At 42.9% G+C, this 19790-nt stretch overlaps 2 protein-coding genes and 1 long non-coding RNA gene across 9 annotated transcripts in view; 1 reads left to right on the top strand and 2 right to left on the bottom strand.

Moving 5' to 3' along the window:
* Positions 1 to 3973: 3973 nt before the first annotated feature.
* Positions 3974 to 11869, bottom strand: LOC127327341 (uncharacterized). 3 transcript variants are annotated; one of them, XR_007868512.2, is made up of 11 exons: positions 10817 to 11869; positions 10630 to 10720; positions 6574 to 6755; positions 6005 to 6500; positions 5807 to 5913; positions 5685 to 5725; positions 5265 to 5436; positions 5003 to 5147; positions 4798 to 4913; positions 4479 to 4718; positions 3974 to 4254 (listed from the first exon to the last, which is right to left on the bottom strand). XR_007868512.2 is itself a non-coding variant. In XM_051354118.2 (10 exons), the coding sequence occupies exons 1-10, from the start codon at positions 11783 to 11785 to the stop codon at positions 4569 to 4571; spliced, it is 2469 nt and encodes an 822-aa protein (XP_051210078.1). In that variant the 5' UTR covers positions 11786 to 11869; the 3' UTR covers positions 3974 to 4568. The 3 variants fall into 3 exon arrangements, 2 of the variants coding, with proteins under 2 accessions (XP_051210078.1, XP_051210079.1); XM_051354118.2 differs by having other exon boundaries at positions 3974 to 4718; XM_051354119.2 differs by having other exon boundaries at positions 3974 to 4718; positions 5265 to 5433; positions 10817 to 11868.
* On the top strand, positions 8111 to 9909 carry LOC139833470 (uncharacterized). The gene is made up of 3 exons (XR_011749289.1): positions 8111 to 8530; positions 9343 to 9634; positions 9772 to 9909. It is a non-coding gene; the product is annotated as an uncharacterized lncRNA (long non-coding RNA).
* Positions 11870 to 13812: 1943 nt separating the features above from the next.
* LOC127327340 (zinc finger CCCH domain-containing protein 36) overlaps positions 13813 to 19790 on the bottom strand; it is a 28063-nt gene continuing 22085 nt past the window's right edge. The window contains exons 6-10 of one of the 5 annotated variants that reach the window (XR_007868508.2): positions 17179 to 17309; positions 17023 to 17097; positions 16129 to 16195; positions 14677 to 14737; positions 13813 to 14525 (exon numbers count right to left, since the gene is read on the bottom strand). The gene's annotated coding sequence lies outside the window, so the exon portion shown is untranslated. Of the gene's footprint in view, positions 14526 to 14676; positions 14738 to 14791; positions 15835 to 16049; positions 16196 to 17022; positions 17098 to 17178; positions 17310 to 19790 lie in introns of those variants that run through there. The other 4 variants (XR_007868503.2, XR_007868507.2, XR_007868501.2 and 1 more) reach the window with 4 other exon arrangements.

Here is a 19790-nt window from a genome sequence, read left to right on the forward strand (position 1 = left end):
GCGTTGCGTCTGAGCTCCACCAAGGCTAGCTGTCTGTCCGGCGTGCGTGCGTGCGGCGCGATCTCAACGGCCGATCCGTGGAATTGTTTACCTGCCCACGCGCCAGCACCCACTGCCGCTGATGCCTCGTGGATCGCATGACTCCGCCGGATCCTCTACGCGCGCAGCTAGGGAGGGAGCAGGTGGAGCTTCTCCGCGGGGTGTCCTCGCCGGTGAGTGCGGTGCGTTCCAGATTCCGCTGCGACGGGTCCGGTCAGCGACACCGTGTGCTTCCGATCCGTTTTAAAAATAGAATCCCAGATTAGCCGTACGCGTCATCTGATTCCATAGGAACGAAAGAAATTCCCCGGATTACATATGTTAATGAGTGGCACCTAGCAGTAGGTGGAATCCGCGTCGCCGTGCCCGTGTGGACGCCGGACGAAGGTGCGCCGGCGGCGGCGGCGAAGCTTAAATCGCAGTTTATTATTTGACGAGATCTCTTTCTAATTATTCCATGGACGGGACGGGACGAGCCGAGCCACGGCCAACTACCACTCTGCTAGCGCTGTCGATCGGCGGACGGCGACAGTACGTGCGTGATGCGAGCGATCGCGAGGGGCGGGTGAAGGTGTGTCCCCTCCCACGGTGACGCGGGGCGGCCGTGCACAAGTGCTTCCCGCACCGGATCGGGCGGATCTCCGTGACGTCTCGGATTTCGGCGGATCATTTCTTCTCCGCTGGCAGTTGTTGTTCGGAAGCGTGTAGCTTCGCCGACGAAAGGTAGTTGGGTGAGGGAGAGCGTCCATGGAGTAGTTGCTGTCAATGGGGCGTCTAGCCATTTTCGCTTTCTCGCGTGCGTGCCCTGCTATGCACAAAAGCTACCCGGTATATATGGACTGTGAACATCTATCAACAACATCTTCTTCACCGGTGGCCTCAATAGCAGCATTCTCGCAATTAGTTTTATTTAGGCCGGCCAATGTTTTCTCCTCACACCGACACATCTTGAAAATAGTTTTCGAGCCTAATAAAATCTCAGTGTGCAAGCTAACCCTTATATAGGGATGCGTGGAAATGAGATATGCAGACAAGCTCCACCACCAACCTAATAGCGCTATTGGGGTGTCGGTCACTTTTTAAGCTTATATTGGTGTGCCCAACAATGCATCCACACATTTCGGGGCCAAATACAAACATTGGCTACCCCGTGCCGGCCCCTTCGCACAGGGCGTCAGCGACCTCGAGGCCTAAGGGAGTGGCACTGGAGGTAGAGGCGGCGTGCCTCCTCACCCACGCAACAACACTAGCGATGAGGCCATTGTCCATGCCGAGGTGCGCCTACTTGTGCCGCTGGACTGGCGCCTCCCACACGCCCGCGGCGGGGGGGGGGGGGGGGGGGAGGGTATGCCATCCCTCCATCCTGGAGACCGCTGGCAACATCCTGCCCTACATCCGCCAATGGCGGGCCGCTCTGCCACTGTGGGAGCAGTACAACCCCACCTTGGTGGAGGAGAGTGTGATGTAGCAGCTGGACTCTCGAGGCTAAGTGCAACACGGAGCTCTCGGCGACATAAGGCCCCTATGGCAGGTCATAAAACTGCCTCAACCGCCACATATTCTAGGATGGCAATAACTTTGACGCCATGCTCACATCACATGGCTATGAGCCATCGTCGAGGCGGGCTCCGTGACGGCTGCCCCCACTATACGGCGAGCCACTTCTACGGCACAATCAATGGCGCGCGCCTCCACACGCATCGATGTTCTCGTCCTCGCTCTCCCATCTGGTGGTCACCTCCAAGCCAAAGCCGGTCTCGCCTCTGCGCCGCTCGGGTGACATCATCCCCGGACTATAGGAGACGACACGCCAGCCGCAGGGGCGCGTCTCGTTCCGGCGCTATCTCGCGCCCCGCACCTTCACATCCCAAAGCCGGAGCCAGAGGCGCAACCGAACTGGGAGCAGGGGTATCTCTCCAAACATGCGCATTTGTAGGCTCCCAACGACCCAGACGATTCATCGGGGCTAACCAAGCCACACATCTAGTCGGCCGACATGGCACATGTCGACCCGGTGTACGCCAAATGGTGGTCTTCCACCGCGATCGCCGTCAACCACTTCGACAACGATGGCAGCAGCTTCTTCTCGTCGTTTCGAGACCCCGACGACTACCGCCCCAAAGACGCAGCGATGAGGCGGACAGCGGTGACCTCGACTTGACGCCCGCCGTGGATCTAGGTTTAGTTTAGTTTAAATTTCATTCAAAATTTTACATTTGCAAAGAAAAAATCATTCAAAATTTTGTAAATAAACCTAAATTTGAATAAAATTCCAAAGTTTGTTTAAATTTGTTTATTCAAAATATTTTGGGGGTTTTGTAGGTGGTGAAGATGCTCTCAGCGTCACCACAGCTGGGACTGTACGTACGGTGCCGGTGCGTGATGAGCCGATCGGGGAGCAAAAAGTGGCTCTGGTCTGCTGTGCAGTACCAGTGTTAGCTTTGCTTTGTATTGACCAGACCGGAGATGGTTGTGTCAGCAAGCAACAGGCTGCGTCCTCCAGAAAGAGTATAGTTTTTCTCCTTTTGGGATTAGGAAGGCCATACTTGTCCGTTTGGAATCCTGATTGACAGGTAGTCAGTCACACCAGGACTAACATGGAGCCCGTCCAATTTTCTTAATGCCACTGAGATGAACCGGAGAGAAACCCTGTCCAGCATATTCAGAGGGTCGATGGAGGTGCGTCCAATTTCATCATGTAAAAGGAAGGCGCATCTTGCGCAAACTGAAAATATCAGCCCCAGTTCTTCCATTTGCAGCTACCGATCCATATAATCTACTTCGTCCTGGACGAAGGGGGCAGAGATTAACTAGTGTGCGGTTCCTGAATTGCAATCTACACAGAATCATGCTGTACTCACGAAAGTCTAGAGCTGCTATGAGATTCTTCCGCCTCATGTCATCCCCGATTCGCTCCATGACCGGTTCCCCAAATAGGGTATTGGTCAGTACCGCCACAGAGGTGTTTCCATGTCTGTCCGCAAGCGTTCATGAGATCTCGATCTATACCCAAGAAGCCAAGCTGATGCAGAGCAGCAAAGATGCAGCACCACGCCATCTTTATTTGCTACTACATGGGAATTCAAGCAAGGAACATATGTGCTAGTACATTTCAATTTACAGCTCCAAAGTGAGATGGTCGCGGCTTAAGCAACTTCTCAAACTGAAAAAAGAGCACGGTGACAAAGGGACTGGTTTGTTTCTCAGTACATAATGTCCTAAAGTAACCACAACCACAAAGAAAACAGAAATGAGTTTCAGCGCACAATGCGCAGAGTGCAAAACTGAAGGACAGGAACACACTGTTGCGACACTGACCTTCCATTGCTCATATAATGATTACACGTGCAGCATTCATGCTAGTACACAATAAATAGCTAGCTACCAGCGGACCAGTCAAGCGGCGGAAATCATACGGCTTAGCTTGTTATATGAATACAAATAGAGCAATTAACTGAAGTATGTATTCTGTTTTTTTTGGCAGTCCTGAAATCAGATTAGGAACAACGCTTTCCAACTACGAGACCATAGCTTGGAAATTAAACTCAGTAAATCAAAAGAGCAAGCCCTGAGTCAATAGCTTTAGATCATATATCAGTGCTAACTGTAAGCAGCTTCTGAAGACAGAAAGGTAACAGTGAACGGCAGAAGATACTTGCGCTATGTTGTATAGAAAAATAACACATACTAGTGATCCTGGTGGTAAACACCAAATAACAGCTGCTCATGAAAATATTATATTGCACATAAGATAGCAAATTCGTCAGAAGTAAACTATGTGGGCACAATTCAAATATTCATTCACGCTTTCCCCCTTCAGATACTTTGTGCTGGCTGAAGACATAGATAAATCAGTGAAATGAAGACCCCTATTAAGAACATTCAACATTACCAAAGGAGCATATCGAGCAGTTCATTCCTTAGGCACATGCAATTTGGAACAGGCAATGGCTTCTTTTATTCAGAAAACCAGAAGCAAAATAACAACTGCTGCCACTGCCAGGCCTGCTATCAGGAACCAGCAATTTTCAGGGAGACTACAAAGTTGCAAATATAGAAAAAGCTACAACTACTCAAGTACAGCAGTAAGTTGCACCGTAGAAAAAGCAACAACTATTCAGAGTGCAGCTTCAATGTTAAGCTTCAGGATTGATCCGATGCATCAACTAACAGAAGCCTACACCATGTCACCTCATTAACAGTAGCACGGCCAGACTGCATGAGATACGTTGCAGATATGTAAGCATCTAAATATGCCTCACATATTTGATAGGTGACCAAAAGCTTCAAAATTCGGCACCTTCAGATTGCAATGTATGGTCAACAGAACACTATCCCGATGTTCTGGTTTCGGACATTGTTAAGAGCAAAACTGAAATGAACTTCTATCCTACGTAACAAATGTTGCTATTTGCAGCTGTGACGCATCAGTAACTCACCGTGTGCAAAATTATTTGACAAAGAAAAAGTCCTTTGCTCACAGGATTGACAGAATGATGAGATCCTACTTCAGCCGCATGAGTATCGTGCTAGTACCAATCAAAAACATCCAGGTCATCATCATCGGCATTTCCAGAAGCATGATCCCCTTCTTTGACCTCAGATTGGTGCGTGCCTAGCTCGTCATCGGACCAGTTGGGACCATTGTCTTCCTCCTCATCGATGACATGAGACACATTCTTCAAAACAGAAATACAAAAAAAAGGTTAATGAAATAATTCAGTATTAAATACTGTGCATGTTAGTTTCAGAAGAAACCTCATTTCCAGTGTCTCCTTCATTTGAGGCAGCCTCCTTTTTATCTGCACTGTTGATGTCTCTCTGCAAATCTTCAATGTTGAGCTGTTTGATTACTTGTTTTAAATACACATTATCTGTACATAGTTGCAAAACCATTAAGTTAAGCCGATCACAAATCAGAAATCAGAATACGGCCTGGACAAGTTATAAAGCAATTGCTAACCTTTCGATCGATGGAGTATAGCATCATGGACTTGCATTGGATGCTTTTTCTCCTCAGATTTAAACTTTTGCCGCACCTGATCACGGGACTTATCAGGGAATAGTTGCTGTATCATTGCAAAATCACTACCAAACTGTTGAAGTCCCTGGACCAGAACCGATAAAAAAAATTAAGTTTCCCATAGATAGGTAAGCAAAACGTCAGCACAAAAAATGGATATTCAACATGAAAACAGTTTCCTGAGTAGTTGATTTCTAAATACCTGGTAGAACAAGTCAGTGTCAGATTTTGTCCATCTGGCCCGTGTTTTTCTGTTCATGTAGGAATGGTAATTCAGTTTGATTCCATTTTCTGACGCATCATTCTCTGTTCTGTCATTGGCATAGTTATCTCCAAACGGATCAAAATCATCGGTATCTCCATAGAGGGAGCTGCTGTGAAATAACACCAAGGAAGGGGAGAAAGTCAGTAGAAAACGTGATTGAAGAGCTGGTTAAAATAACTTCTATGAAACAGTGAAATATCTACATGATAAATGGAAAGCTTGCAAATCAATCACAACATTGTTGTCAACGACTGGTCATATTACTACACTATCTGGATAGAAAATAAGAAATGACACTTAAACACAATAAAGAGAAAATATCCATGCATAATAGTTGAAGTGGAAAAAAGAGCACACCTTTGATTAGAGGATGATGGTCCTGACGGAACTGTTTTACTCTGGGAAGAGCAAAATCATGAGGTAACAGCATAATAATGTTTCATAAATAGAACCAACAAATGTTCAGCAGCACAACTCACCTGAATACGCTCTCTGGCCTCTTGTAACAACCTGAGATGCATCACACTTAGCTTCATGCGATCTATCTCATGATCAGGTTTTGCCAGTAAGGTTTGGACTTCTGAAACTATGAAGGCCGAAATTGCATAAGTTAAGAGCTTACATTATGTAATATTAATGCTTTTTGCCTGGGTGCCGTTAATATTTTAGCAAGATACCTTTTGTTCTTTTTTGACGAATTCTGTGAGTAAGCTTCTTCTCAGGCTGTTCTGTCAATGCATCTTTCAAGGCTCTCTTACGACCGCGTGACTGCCCTTCACTTTTATTTTTTTGCTGGCGCTGCTGTGCTGGCTTTTCTGTAGTTGAATTCTTCGAGGTGCGCCTCGAACCCTTCACAGGTGCTTTATTTGGATCTTTCTCCCTTGACTTCCTCTGTGGCTTCTGCTTTTCTCCACCAGTGTACTCATCACCACTATCATTATCTTGTTCGGCTGCTGAAGGTTCAGCATATTCTTCATCAAAAATATCATCAGTAATATGCTCAGATACCCCAACTTCCTTTCTCCTGGTTCTTAGTCTCATAGATAAATCTAGTTTTTCACCATTCATTTTTGATTGTTCTTTAACACCATGATCTGATAGTTCTCCCTCATGGTACTGACTCTCCTTGTCAGTATATTCCCCATCATCTGAAAGTTCTTCAGTAAGACGATGCTGGAAAAAATTACAAAGTAAGAGTAGTACTTGAAAAAAATCTAATCACAAGTACAAATTTCGGCAGACTTACCTTTTGAGCTGTTTGCTGAGGCAAGGTGTTCAAACTTTCATCAGTCCTTATGTTATTTCGGTCCTCAGAATTGGTATCTGTTGGAGCGACCACCTCGGAATCACCCGGTAAAACAAATGTCACTGATTTGCGTTTGCCCTTTTTCCTTCCATCATTAGGTAGAAATTTACCAGTCGCTTCAGCTGTATCAGAAATATGTGCCGACTATGAGAAAATAAGAACCATGAAAACTAGTCAAAGCTCTATACAGTAATAAATGCAGGCAGCAACTCAGAAGATACTATCTGGTCAGAATGACCATTATGCAAGGTAGCACAATTAATATCCTGTCACAATGTTGAGAAAGAAAAATTGTAAACAGATAAAGCATGTAATATTTTATTCTATATTATTTACTAGTAGAAGTTTAAGAGTATTGGGAATATATGAAATCGCACAAGTACAGAAGCAATTGGCAATTTATGTTTTACCAATGTGTTCACAACTTGTGGATTATACAGGCATTATAGTAATAGTTCAAACTAAAAATCGTTACCTGCAGAACAAATGCTAATTAAGATTACTAGAAATATAAGGGAAAATAATCAAAACAGGGCCTGATTTAAAGGAAACATCCACCAAAAATGAAGAAATTTGAGCAAATGCAGATTCTAAACCAAAATAGTCCATCCAACTCTCTAATGTGATGTTCATATTAGAGTTCAATCCCGGGAACATATCAGGTGAAAATAGACTACAAACTGCAAATCTGAAAACTTCCGTCCGTCCCCTTGGATTAAATACGATCCGTCCCCTTGGATTAAATACGAACGGTCAGATCTCATGATTTGTTTCCACCACCATGCAATTTGTAGAAGCTCCCCTATATTTCTATACTCTTCCTCTTCCATCCCTGCCGCATGGAACAGCAAAAACACAGAAGACAGAACTACAGTACCACGAAATCCCCTTCTTCATCTCTCAGATCCCTGTTCGTCTTTCCCCATCTGAGATCGAGCAGGCAAGCACTATGGCTATGGTGCCCCAACCGGCCTAGTCCAGCACGCCACCACCACGTTAGATAGGGCCTCGCTCGACACAGCTCCTAGCCCCATTCCTCCGCTCCGTGCGACGTTGGGCTCTCGCTCGACGCCTAGAAGCTTAGCCAATCTGGGACGAGGGCGAGCGCCGCCTTGACAAGTAGGAGATCGATCTTCCGCATCGCCAGGGATCTCTGCAAGTTCTGCACCGGTTCAACCTCGAGCTTCAGGTTCCTGGTCGCATCTCCCGGCATTCTTATTTAATTTTACATCTCTTAGGTGCATTGTCGGCTCTCAGCTGACTCGTGACATATGAGTAATGATTGAGTAGCGTGAGCTGTCGATTTTTCGGCCGAGATTGGCAAGCTCAGTAGCTGCACTGTTTACCTGTGTAATTTAGTTACGTTTGTAACTTATTCTGAAGATTTAGGAGACAGTTGGCCTAGTTGATTGATTCGGTACACTGTTAATATTAAGTTGTAGTGTACTCCGCAAAAGAGCATGACAAGAGAACATGTATATATCGTTTTATTAGAGCAGAGAAAGTATTGAGTATATTTATTGATAGCTTGTTGATAAGAATGACTGCAACAAGTTGTGATGCATAACCTTCCTAGTTCCTATGGATAAGCTTCATTTTATTTAGAACAAACTAGTTTTGGGTTTTGAGATGTTCATCACTTTCTAGAAAGCTAGCTTCGCACAGCTATTACATCAGCCTACGACTCTTGCTCCACCTATTCTGCATACGTTCTGGTAGAAGAGGTTTCTATTCTGTTGCCTGGACTGCCTTGAACGGATGCAGTTAGGCCGCTCCTAAGTTTTCATGGTTTGTCTCCTGTATGTTTTCAGAACTTAAGATAAACCCTGGGTGAGAAAAGAGGAGAATATGTCCATCTTTTATGGGGTTGCAGATAAGTCATCCAACGATGTTACACGTATGCTCTCCACAAAAAATACTATATACATATTGGTTGTCCTCTTACAAATTACATTGGTTTGTATCTAGTCTGTGCATGAGATAGAATATGTATTTATTTATGACAGACGCATTGGGAAAGTTTGAGCATATATGGTTTCAGAATAACCATCTTTATTGATAGAAAATGGTGTAGCCATTAGAGATCTGATCGTAAGTCACGCTCTTGAATATGCCTACTCTACACTACTGCATATGCAATCAGTCAACAGTTTTTTCATTAGCGCAAAAGTAAGCTGAACAAACATATCATTAGCACCGAACTACCTGGGCAGCCGTCATGATGATGCTGTGGTCAGTTCAGTTCAGTACATCAAGTCAACTTGCAGTATTTCATTGCTTGCATTTGCTTAATTACTTGAGTCATGATGATGTTGTGGTCAGTTCAGTTCAGTACATCAAGTTAACTTGCAGTATTTCATTCCTTGCATTTCGATAGAGCTGGCATGTTGAGAGAAAGCATGTAAGCAGTTTTTGCTGCATTTGATGATGCACACGTATGATCTTCTAAGCATTTTCTAGTAAATAAATTACTTGTAACGTGTTCTATACTAGACATAGGATTTCCTCCTAAATATTCCATGTTCTGTACAAATTTGACTGCGATGATGTCCTCCTCCTTTTCTGTAGTTTTTGTGTTCAGTCTTTGTTACCAGTAAAAAAGATTGATCATATGTTTTCCTGAAAACGATTCAAAATCCTTGAGGCAGAACGAAAACATGTTGTTGCTCTCATAATACATTCTGAAATTCGTATTTTTTTCGTATGCAGTTGATAATGGCAGCTTGCATGGATCTCGTGGAGAGTGAGATGTCATCGTGTCCTATAGAAACAAATGATTGTGATGATGCACTTTATCTTGTGTCCATTTAAATTTTCCGACTGACCTTGTCTTCACTATTTTGTGTGTTAAATTACAACAGGGTAAACACTTGCATTGCAGAAACGTTACAGAGATGACTTGATGTAGAATGTCTCAATTAAATTTTTTCACGGATTGGAGAATAATATATCTAAAGGACTTAATCCTTCGCGGGTATCCTTCTTTTAGGCTTAAAGAGGGGTACTTACCTGCTCATATTACATGTTACCTATCATTTATATTATATATTTATATATGTAAGTCACATAGAAAATTTCCTGGAATTTAAAGGATTTCCACATCTTCTCACTAAACTTGTGTATTTCCGTTTTATGCAGATATCTGGAACACTTCAACGCACTCCCCTCATCCATTCAAAAGCAGATGTTGTCGTGGGATATCAGTTATCGTCCAATATTCGAAATATGTATATATTATCTAGAATTTATGTATTATTTTCTATTTCTAGAAATAAGCCGAATGCAGGTTTTGTGCTGACCACGTGATGGCTGATGCTTAATTGATACTACCTTTGTTCCACACCATGGTTTGAGAAAATGTAAAGCGAACATGTGCTGAAAACATGATGCTTAAGTGATACTACTTTATTACTCATGGGTTGAAGACTAATGCAATTCTTAAACAACATTAGTTCGATTATGAACAAAGATACTCTATCGAAAATTATTACACTTTAGCTAAACCAAACAGACTCTGTTTAGTTAATATTGTGAAATATAAAGAAAAATCATATAATCCTATTGAGCTAGAATCCCTAGAACAGTGAATTACAAAGTGGCACAGGAAGGTACAGGAACGTAAGGTTGAGACAGTACTAAGGGACAACTTTCCCAGGGGAGGGGCGCGGGGGACATCTAGGACTGGGAAGGGCCTCAATGCAAAGCTAACTTGTGGCTGCGGGCGTTTTTTTGCAATTTTACTAGGGCGAGATCTGAACCGCTGCTACATGATCCAACAGACCATAGCAGGAATTTGCAGATTTTCAGGATCTTCATGTTTCCACCAGATACGCCCCCATTCAATCCCTCTTGTCACAACGCCAATATGGAATATAAAGGTTTCCCGAAAGATAAATAAAAAAACTCTCTAATGCAACGACCAAGAGGTTATCGTAATCTTTGAACTACAAGATATCAAATGGAAAAAGAAGTTCCTCAAGTAAATGAAATGCACACCTGAGGATTCTCCAAAGATTGCTTGGGTGTCATCAGTATGAGAATTTATGAGCCCATCTTGAGAGTCTAAATCAACAGTATCATTGATATCCTAAAAACAAATCAAAAGCAGAGCATCAGCATATTATATTTGGGAAGTTAGTTAAAATCCTAATAGATTTATAAACCTGTAAATATATAGACTAACATGTGGCGGCCAAGTGTCTGGAACAGTAGCGGCTTCCTGATCTGTAGATTTTTGACACAGATCATTGTTCTGGTCTTCACCATCTGATGCAAAAACCCCAACCTCCAGATTAGCTGCTGCAGAATTATCACTTGTCTCAACAACCCTGGAAGAAACACTACCAGGTTTTCTTTGCGATTTGGGGCTTAACTCTGCAGCCGTTTCCTCTTGAATAGGTTCTTCACGGTAAGAGAAATTGTCAACTGTACTGCCATCCATTCCCAAGGTTGGTTGAGAATCTGAGATCTGTACATGTTCTTGATGTCTAGGAGCTTGTAGCTGCTCATCACTGCATCCTGTGAGATTATTAGTACTGTCCTCTTCATTTTGTGAGGCCACGTCTACAGCAGAAGCTACCGCCTTTTGGTCCGTCTTCCGTGACCTGGATGCTGCCTTACTGAGTTTCACCTTTTTATTTGGCTTGAACTTTGCAACTCTTTCCTCTTCAATATGTGTGTCACATAGTCCTCCAAAGTCAGCTAAATCATCAAAAGTCTTGATAGATGAATATGTTGATGATGCTTGGGTATCTGAAACGACCAAGTTTTCTTGGTGTGCAGCTACTTCAGACTGATCGTCATCATGCTCTTCACTTTGAGAAATCGTATCTACAGCAGAAACTGTGAGCACATCATCAGAAGGCGTGTGAACAGTAGCCTCGCGAGCTTCCGAGTCAAAAATCGTTTCACTACCAAGGACGGTTGAAGATGCAATTTCTTGATTTGTAGCAAGTCCTTGAGACAAATTATCTTGGCTTAAAGCTCCAACCTTCTCACTGGATGTTTCCACAGAACGATTGGGTACAACAGGTCTTGATGGCACGGATGGCTTTCGGGGCTTTGCCCGCACATTCGGACGAAACTTTGGAGCGGCTTGCACTTCTGCTGGGGCATCGGTGATGTCACCAAAGTCAAACTCGTCATCAATCATGTCCAACCAACGTTGTAGCCTCCAAGAAACTGTTTTGACCAGCCGAAGTCACCTAAGGAAATACTGCACCTTCAGAAAGCAGCAGCAAGGGGTGCATACTATGAAATATAGACGGATAGTATGTTATCTGACAAACAACAAAACGGAAGGAAAATGGAATTCCTGCTGGTGCGGTATTTCTAAGGGGAACAATGCCTAGGTAAAGGAGCACAGGGGCGATATCTCTGCCGTGTCAAACAACATAGTGAACCATAGCCAAAGTACTTGGCAATCGATATGATACTTGAGCCATGTGCTAAAGTTTAAAGCAAAATCGGCAACAGAGAAGCGCAGATTGTGCGAGGAAAATCATGGAGCCCAATGAAAACTCAACGCATCATCTAAGTGGATGTAGAAACCATGAAATTGGATGATTTGTTAAGTTTGGACAATGTAAACTTATGTACACATGTACGAAAATTAGCATGTGTACATTAGAATGTATATATGTTATTTTGCACATACAATAACAGGGTGGTATCAGTATTAGCTAACTCACTTTTCGCTATCTAGCTAGTACAAAGCACAAACAGAAAGAACTAAAGTACACTGGCGCTAATGCATTGCTTTTTTTTGTTTTTTTTTCGGGGAAGCGCTAACGCATTTCAGCAAGCACGTAGAGTGCATTGTATTGTACGAAGCTGCTGCTCGAAGTACAGTAGACCACCAAGAAAAAACGAAACATAAAAAAAAAAACTATCTAGATTGCATAAACTAAGTAGTACAGTAGCCTGTTGCCCCGGTTGAAATTGGATGATTTGTTAAGTTTGGACAATGTAAACTTATGTACACATGTACGAAAATTAGCATGTGTATATTAGAATGTATATATGTTATTTTGCACATACAATAACAGGGTGGTATCAGGTATTAGCTAACTCACTTTTCGCTATCTAGCTAGTACAAAGCACAAACAGAAAGAACTAAAGTACACTGGCGCTAATGCATTCCTTTTTTTTCTTTTTTTTTTCGGGGAAGCGCTAACGCATTTCAGCAAGCACGTAGAGTGCATTGTATTGTACGAAGCTGCTGCTCGAAGTACAGTAGACCACCAAGAAAAAACGAAACATAAAAAAAAACTATCTAGACTGCATAAACTAAGTAGTACAGTAGCCTGTTGCCCCGCTTGAAGAGGGTCGGGACACTCCCGCTCGTGGAGCGGGAAATCCCATGGACAGGGGCGGCGCAAGGGCCCCGGGGAGTAGGGGAAGCCGGCGGCGCGGGCGCTCGGGCAGGGAGACCTAACGGCAGGGAGGGGGGGGGGGGGGGGGGGGGGGGTAGAGGGAATAGGGGCGGGAAGGTAGGATGTGGATGAGGGAGGCCTAACCTGCGCGCCGCCGCGTCGGGGAGGGAGGCCTCAGCTTCTGGTTTTCTCGAGCGAACAGGTTCGCGCGGGTGCGATTCCGGCGGGGCGAGCTCCGAATCGTGGCCGGGCAGTTTGCACGGGAGCGGAGGTGCGAGTATGGCGCAGCCGCGCAGAGCGGGGCACCGGCGGGAGGTGGAGCTGCCGAGCCGCTCGCCGTCTCTGACTCTCTGTCGTTCGCCGCCGCGCCGCCCCCACGGTATCTCTTTTCTGGAGTCGTGGTCTCGTGGCTCGCCCGAGTTGTTCTTTTTCAGCATAGTCGCTCGCCTGGAGTGGTCTGGTCCGCACCACGCCACCAGCCCACCACAACGGCTCGGCCCAAGAGGAACATTGCAGGGCCCAACGGACCGGCTGGTCTAATTCCAAATGCAAATACACGTAGTACGTACTATACAAACGAAATCACCCCAGAATGATAATCTGGTGGCAAATACAGTACAAATCGCGCCAGTAACGAATGTTCAGAGGTTGAATGCACCAACAAACTAGCATATTTACTTCGTCTGGACATGCAAGCGTGCATATTTACTTCCTTTTGCTTTCATGCAAAAAAAGTAACATTCGTTAGTTGGTTACTATCTGATGATAAGTGTAAATCGGTAGGTCATGAGCCCTTGACAGTCGCTAAATGGACTGGGGTCGTTTCAATTGAACAATAAACATGTACACCCTCTAGCCGTTATTCATTGACACGGCATAACAGTACATTTATACTGAACATAGTATATAGCCACGCCAAATAATTTGGGCTGGAGGGAGCAGCGAATTTCGATTTACATCTGCTAACTAGGAGTAGGATCACAGCTGAAGCAATCTCTCAGACTTGAAAACAGCATACATCGTCACCACCGATCTCTGTTATAGCAGATGATGCTTCACAGCACCAACGGCAACTAAGACAACAAAACGAGCTTGGGCTTGATCTGTGCACTACAGTTTGCAGTTTTTGCACAATGTGCACAGTGCCAATCTGAAAGAAAGAAAGAACGAACAGGGCTTCGCCTGGTCATAGATTGCAAGTGCAGCATCCACTGAAGTTTCACAATAAACAGCTATATCTGCCACCGGACTAGCTTTGGTGTTCAATGCCCCCGGATCATGTCACATGCATACGAATAAATGAAGCAAGACAGCGAGACTTCTTTGAATCCGAATGTTTCTTTTTCAGATATCATCTCGACTAGCAGCACCGTCCAACTCCCAGAAACATAACTAAAAAAGAAACTCTGCAGAATAAAAGAGCACATCCTGAATCCGGATAGCTTTAGAGCTAATGAACAGTTTGACCACAAAAGTCCTCGAATGAGCAGCGAGCAGTAGCAAACGTGTTGCTTGGTCCTGAACCAAATATCAGTGCCAACTTTAGAGGTTTCCAAAAACGGAAAGGTAGCAGCAAACAAATGTGCCATGCAGAACAATTTTGCACAATGTAACTAAACTAGTAAAACCTCACTAGAGCAAGCTGAAATATTAGGTTACATCAACGTACCGTAGAAATTTGTCAGAAGAACCGTGAAATGCGCATCTTTGTCTGTAGCCATTTTAAGATCCTACAGAAGCATTCAATATTACCAAGTGAGCAAATTGAGCAGTTCATTTGGTAAGCATATACTCCCTCCGGTCCTAAATATAAGCCATATAATTTCTGGCACGGAAATTAAGAAATGCATATTTAGGAAAAATTACACCATGTTTGGCTAGGGTTAACCGTAAGTAATTGCCGTGAGCTAATAGAGGACTTTGCATAAGATAAGTAAACCTAATCAAATCTCCAAAAATATTGTCCATACAAGTAGAGCAACGCAATAAACCTTATATTCTGGAATTTTTTTCAAAAAACTATATGGCTTATATATAGGAACGGAGGGAGTATATATTTTCTGAACAAGCCACACCCTGTTTTATTTAGAAAATCTGAAAGCAAAATGACAAGACCATCAGGGGCAACAAACTTCAGCAGCTTTGAGGGGTCTACAAAGCTTGCAATATGAAAAAAGCTACTACTCTACAGCAGCGTTGTTGAGCTTCATGTTTGGTCGGATGCATCAACTAGCAGAAGCCTAAACCTTATCACCCTCATTACCAGTACCACTCCTAGGCTGCATGAGGTATGTTGCAGATAAGTAAGCATTTCCTAGGCTGCATGAGGTATGTTGCAGTCAAGTAAGCATTTATATATGCCTCACATATTTGATAGCTGACATACTACCAAAAGGTTCCATTTAGTACCTTCAGATAGCAAAAATATGTTTAGCAGCCATGTTAGCAACAAAATTATGCTCCTATGGAGTGTGTCACTTCTATTTCTTTAAAAGCACATTTCACCATTATTATTATTTTAATATAAAATCAGGTCCTTTGGAGGTGGGGTCTAGGGTTCCAGCTTGAAGAATTTTCCTAGGTTCAAGTCAGAAGTCAGCAGGAGAAAAATATTATTTTGAACTTCACCATTATGTTGCCAATTTGAACAAGAACAATAACACAAAAGAGACGCATTAAATATTTTGTGCCTTAGGGTTCTAGCAATACAGGAACAGAATGGTACACCTTTCAGCAGAATGGGAAAAGAATTAATAATGGCAACATAGGTCACCAATAATCAGAAAATGCAGATTAGCTCTGTGTTTGTTTCTGCGGTGTGACACTACTGAAAACAACATAGTGGAACGTGTCAAGCACAATGTACAATAACAGAATAACATAGCAAAGGCAATAAAAAGTTGCTACTAGAATCAAGTAGAAGTGAAAACACAACATTTCGCTGGAGCAAAAATCTAAAGACTTTTATTTAGGTACTGATAACTTCCAGCCAAGAATATATTATGTTATGCCAAATGCAGGAGCAACGCTACTTATGCATACCTGCATTCATGTTATGCTAGCTCTCATTGATTTCATCAGTGATGATAAAATGAGGAAAGCAACAGGCACAAAGGACAACCTTAATATCTGGCATCCTTAAAGAAGCAAAAATTAAGGCTTCCCTGAGTCCACTTCACTTCAGGTGGCTGCAGAAAAGAAAGGCATTTTCAAGTAACAGGTTAACAAAAGTACAATCCTCAAAAAACAATTTGACAGCACTGGAAACATGTGTACACTAGCATTTGGGAAGAGCAAAAAAGGCTTTTACCTTTTGATGTTTCAAAAAAGGCCAATATCTTAATTTAGCTGGCTAAAGAAACACAAGTCGAGTACAGTTTATGTCTTTGTGATAAAATCTATGCCATGTGCCCATGTTCTTTTATGGAGCAAGCAAATCGGGCCCTAGCTCAACTAGGCTTACTCCATGGGTGTTCATTAACAAAACAAAACTCACTTATCGTATACAAAAGCTTCCAGGAAAAATATAAATTATAAATCTCTCTTTGTGGTCTTGTGTGTGATAGTGTCTTGGTGCATAGGTCATATCTCCCACTAGAGCTCAAATAAGCAGAAGAAAGATGGTAAACGTTATGAAGTGAAATATAATAGCTATTTATTTGGTTATGTACAATTTGGAACGGTTTAAAGTGGGGACCTCACATAAGATGCTACTGTGGTTAAGTAAAATTTAAGTATCCATGGTGGTTCATCCTTTGTCCCCAATGGTTCACACTCCCCCCTTGACTAGCATCACTTGTGTTAGGAGAGTCAAAATCAAATAAACAGTTGGGATCTATCTTCTCTCCATAGAGTTTTCTTATCCATGCTCACAAATGTTCTCTGCTCGCTAGGGCTCCAACACTTGTAGCCCCTTTGTCTAAATGAGTATCCAACAAAGATTCACTTAACAACAAGTAGATCTAATTTTCCCATTAAAGGTTTCTGGTCTAACAAAACATGTACATCCAAATACCTTTGGCGATGTAATGAACTCGTTTTTGACAAAGCTCTTCCATATAATCTTCATCCTAAGCAATCTTGATGGCATCTGGTTAATGAGATAAGTAACAACCATAATCACTTCACTCCATAAATGGGCACATTCATAGGAAACAAGTGATTGAGCTACCTCCAGCACATATCATGTTTGTTCCTCCTTTTAGCTCCGCCAATCTATGGAGAAGTGCCCACTTATGGAAACAAGTGATTGAGCTACCTCCAGCACATATCATGTTTGTTCCTCCTTTTAGCTCCGCCAATCTATGGAGAAGTATAAGGACACAAAGTTTGATGAAGTGTAACTTTCTCCATAAGAGATGTGCCAAATTAATGGTTGTCCCATTATCAATTCGAATAATGTGAATACACATATAGAATTATTTTGAATATATGCATAAAAGTCCCTAAGACAATTAAGCACCTCAAATTTTTGTTTCATAAAATATATCCAAACTATCTGTGGCAACAATCACTGAAGCTAACAAAGAACTTCATTCAACTAATAGAGACTACATGAGAAGTCTGAACATTAGAGTGTAGCAACACAAAGGGTGACATGGTCCGGAGTCCACGACTCACGTGTATATAACATGAGCTTTCCTTTATGAACCTTTTTCATAGTTATGGAATACCTTACTCATAGTATCAAAGGACATATGGTCCTACCGACAGTGTTGGAGTACCACCATTGTATCATCTTCACTTGCAACAACGGTCAAAGCGATGCACAATGCTTCATCGCTTTCATGTCATTCCAGGTACCATAGTCACTTATGTCTGACACGATGCCTTTCCAATTACGATAGGATTATATCAAGGGTTAGCGTTGAGGTCGTACATTTTTTCCTTAGTGATGGATGGATGACTCACAAAGGATAGATATTCCTTGGTGTATGCTATTTGTTGATGATGTGGTGGTAGTAGATGAAAGTAGGGAGGGCGTCAATACAACTTAGATCTTTGGAGATAGACTTTGGAATCCTTAGACTTAGCATGACGAACAATGAGTATATGAGGTGATGTTAGCGTTGTTGGGTGCGAGGGAGAGGTTACTCTAGAAGGACAAATGGTGACTATCAGGGACACATTTTGATAACTGGGATCGATGCTGCACAACAATGCCCAATATCGATGTGGACAAATGGTGACTAACATGGACACCTTTTTGATAATTGGGATCAATGTTGCAGAGCAATGGTCAGTATCGATGAGGATGTTAAACCCATAATCATAGCATGGGTGGATGAAGTGGTGACAAGCATCTGGCATCCTCTATGAAAGGTCCCACGAAAGCGCCTCCTGAAACATCTTTGAATAGTGGGACGCCAAGGGTACGAAGATACCAACATGGGCAAGGGCGACCAAAGTTGACATGGGAAAAGGTGGTAAAAGGGACATGAAGGAATGGAATGTACCTATAGATTTGGCAATTAATAGCACCACGTAGAAATCAACAATCCACTTGTCACAACCTTAATTTACATTTGATGTACTTTCATTACCTTTTGGTCTCTTCACTCTAGATGGGACAGTTTTTATTGGGTTTCATCTTTAGCCTACCCCAACTTACTTGAGATAAAAAGCTTTGTTGTTGTTTGCATACCTCTTCTAGCAATTTGCATTTTGGTAGAGCTCTTCCCATTGTTCCCATAGAAATGGCATTAAAGGTCCAGAATGGAAACTAGGTGAATGGTGCCACCAAGGAACATGGGAAGTGGCAAACCGGTTTTGGGTCCAAGATAGTTTACATGACCAGTGGGTCAAGGTAAACTATTATAAGACTTCATAAAAACTAACTTTTTTCGCGGGCTATAGGCCTATAGCATAGCGTTTTGGGGTCATAAGATGATTTCCTGGACCGGTAGATCACGATAACTATTACTAGGGCATTCTACATTTAGGTGAATGATGACACCAAGGAACATGGGAAGTGGCATACCAGTATTGGGTCCCAAGATGGTAATACAACCGTTGGGTCGCGGTAGATTGTTATAGGACGTCATAAAACTAATAGTTTTCGCGTTTTCTTGCCGTTTTCGTGGGCGCTATAGGCCTATAGCAATGTTTCAGGGTCCTAAGATGATTTCCATGACTTGTGGATCGTCGCCAAAACTTTTTTTTGCATTCTTTTTGGCCCTACCACATGTTTTGGGGCCGTAACAATTTTCATGTCATATATATGGTAAACGGCTACTAGGGCATCACGATAAGTCGCACTCAAACCAAATGGCTTCAGCTGCCACACATGCATATGCACCCAAGAAACTATTGTGTTACATACATGCTCTATATTTGCAATACGACCGATGCTTGTATCACGTTCAGAATGATGCAAGATAACCATGTCTTTTGAGGGGCTACAACAAGGCTAGATGGCTAACCCCCACCATAACTATTATTAGCGGTTAAGGCGTAACGTCGAACAAAGCAATTAAAACAAGAAACATTTTGAGTTGGGCCATATTTGACAACACATATCTTCACCGAGGCAAGGGAGGGTGGCTTGCCCCAACTTGGTGTCAAAGACATCAAGTGCACAAAGATATCTACAACAAACATTTCTTCACACCCATGATAGTTGACCCGACAACAAGAGCATAAGTCAAACCGCTTGGCCAAAATGGTAACAAATGAATCTTCTCAGTGCCTCTTCATTTGCATGAGAATTGGCTACTACCTAAAGCGCATATTATTATGTGTGTTATCAGGTATGAAGGATATAATGGCAAAGCAGTTCTAGGC

The sequence above is a fragment of the Lolium perenne genome, chromosome 1 (genome assembly GCF_019359855.2).
Source record: "Lolium perenne isolate Kyuss_39 chromosome 1, Kyuss_2.0, whole genome shotgun sequence".
NCBI classification, from domain to species: Eukaryota; Viridiplantae; Streptophyta; class Magnoliopsida; order Poales; family Poaceae; genus Lolium; species Lolium perenne.

Coding starts and splice junctions, on each gene's coding strand:
- LOC127327341 (XM_051354118.2), bottom strand. CDS start 11,785: ATGATTGATGACGAGTTTGACTTTGGTGACATCACCGATGCCCCAGCA. Junction 6,756..10,629: donor AATCTTTGGAGAATCCTCAG/GTGTGCATTTCA, acceptor TTTCTGATACAG/CTGAAGCGACTGGTAAATTT. Junction 6,501..6,573: donor CTCAGCAAACAGCTCAAAAG/GTAAGTCTGCCG, acceptor AATTTTTTCCAG/CATCGTCTTACTGAAGAACT.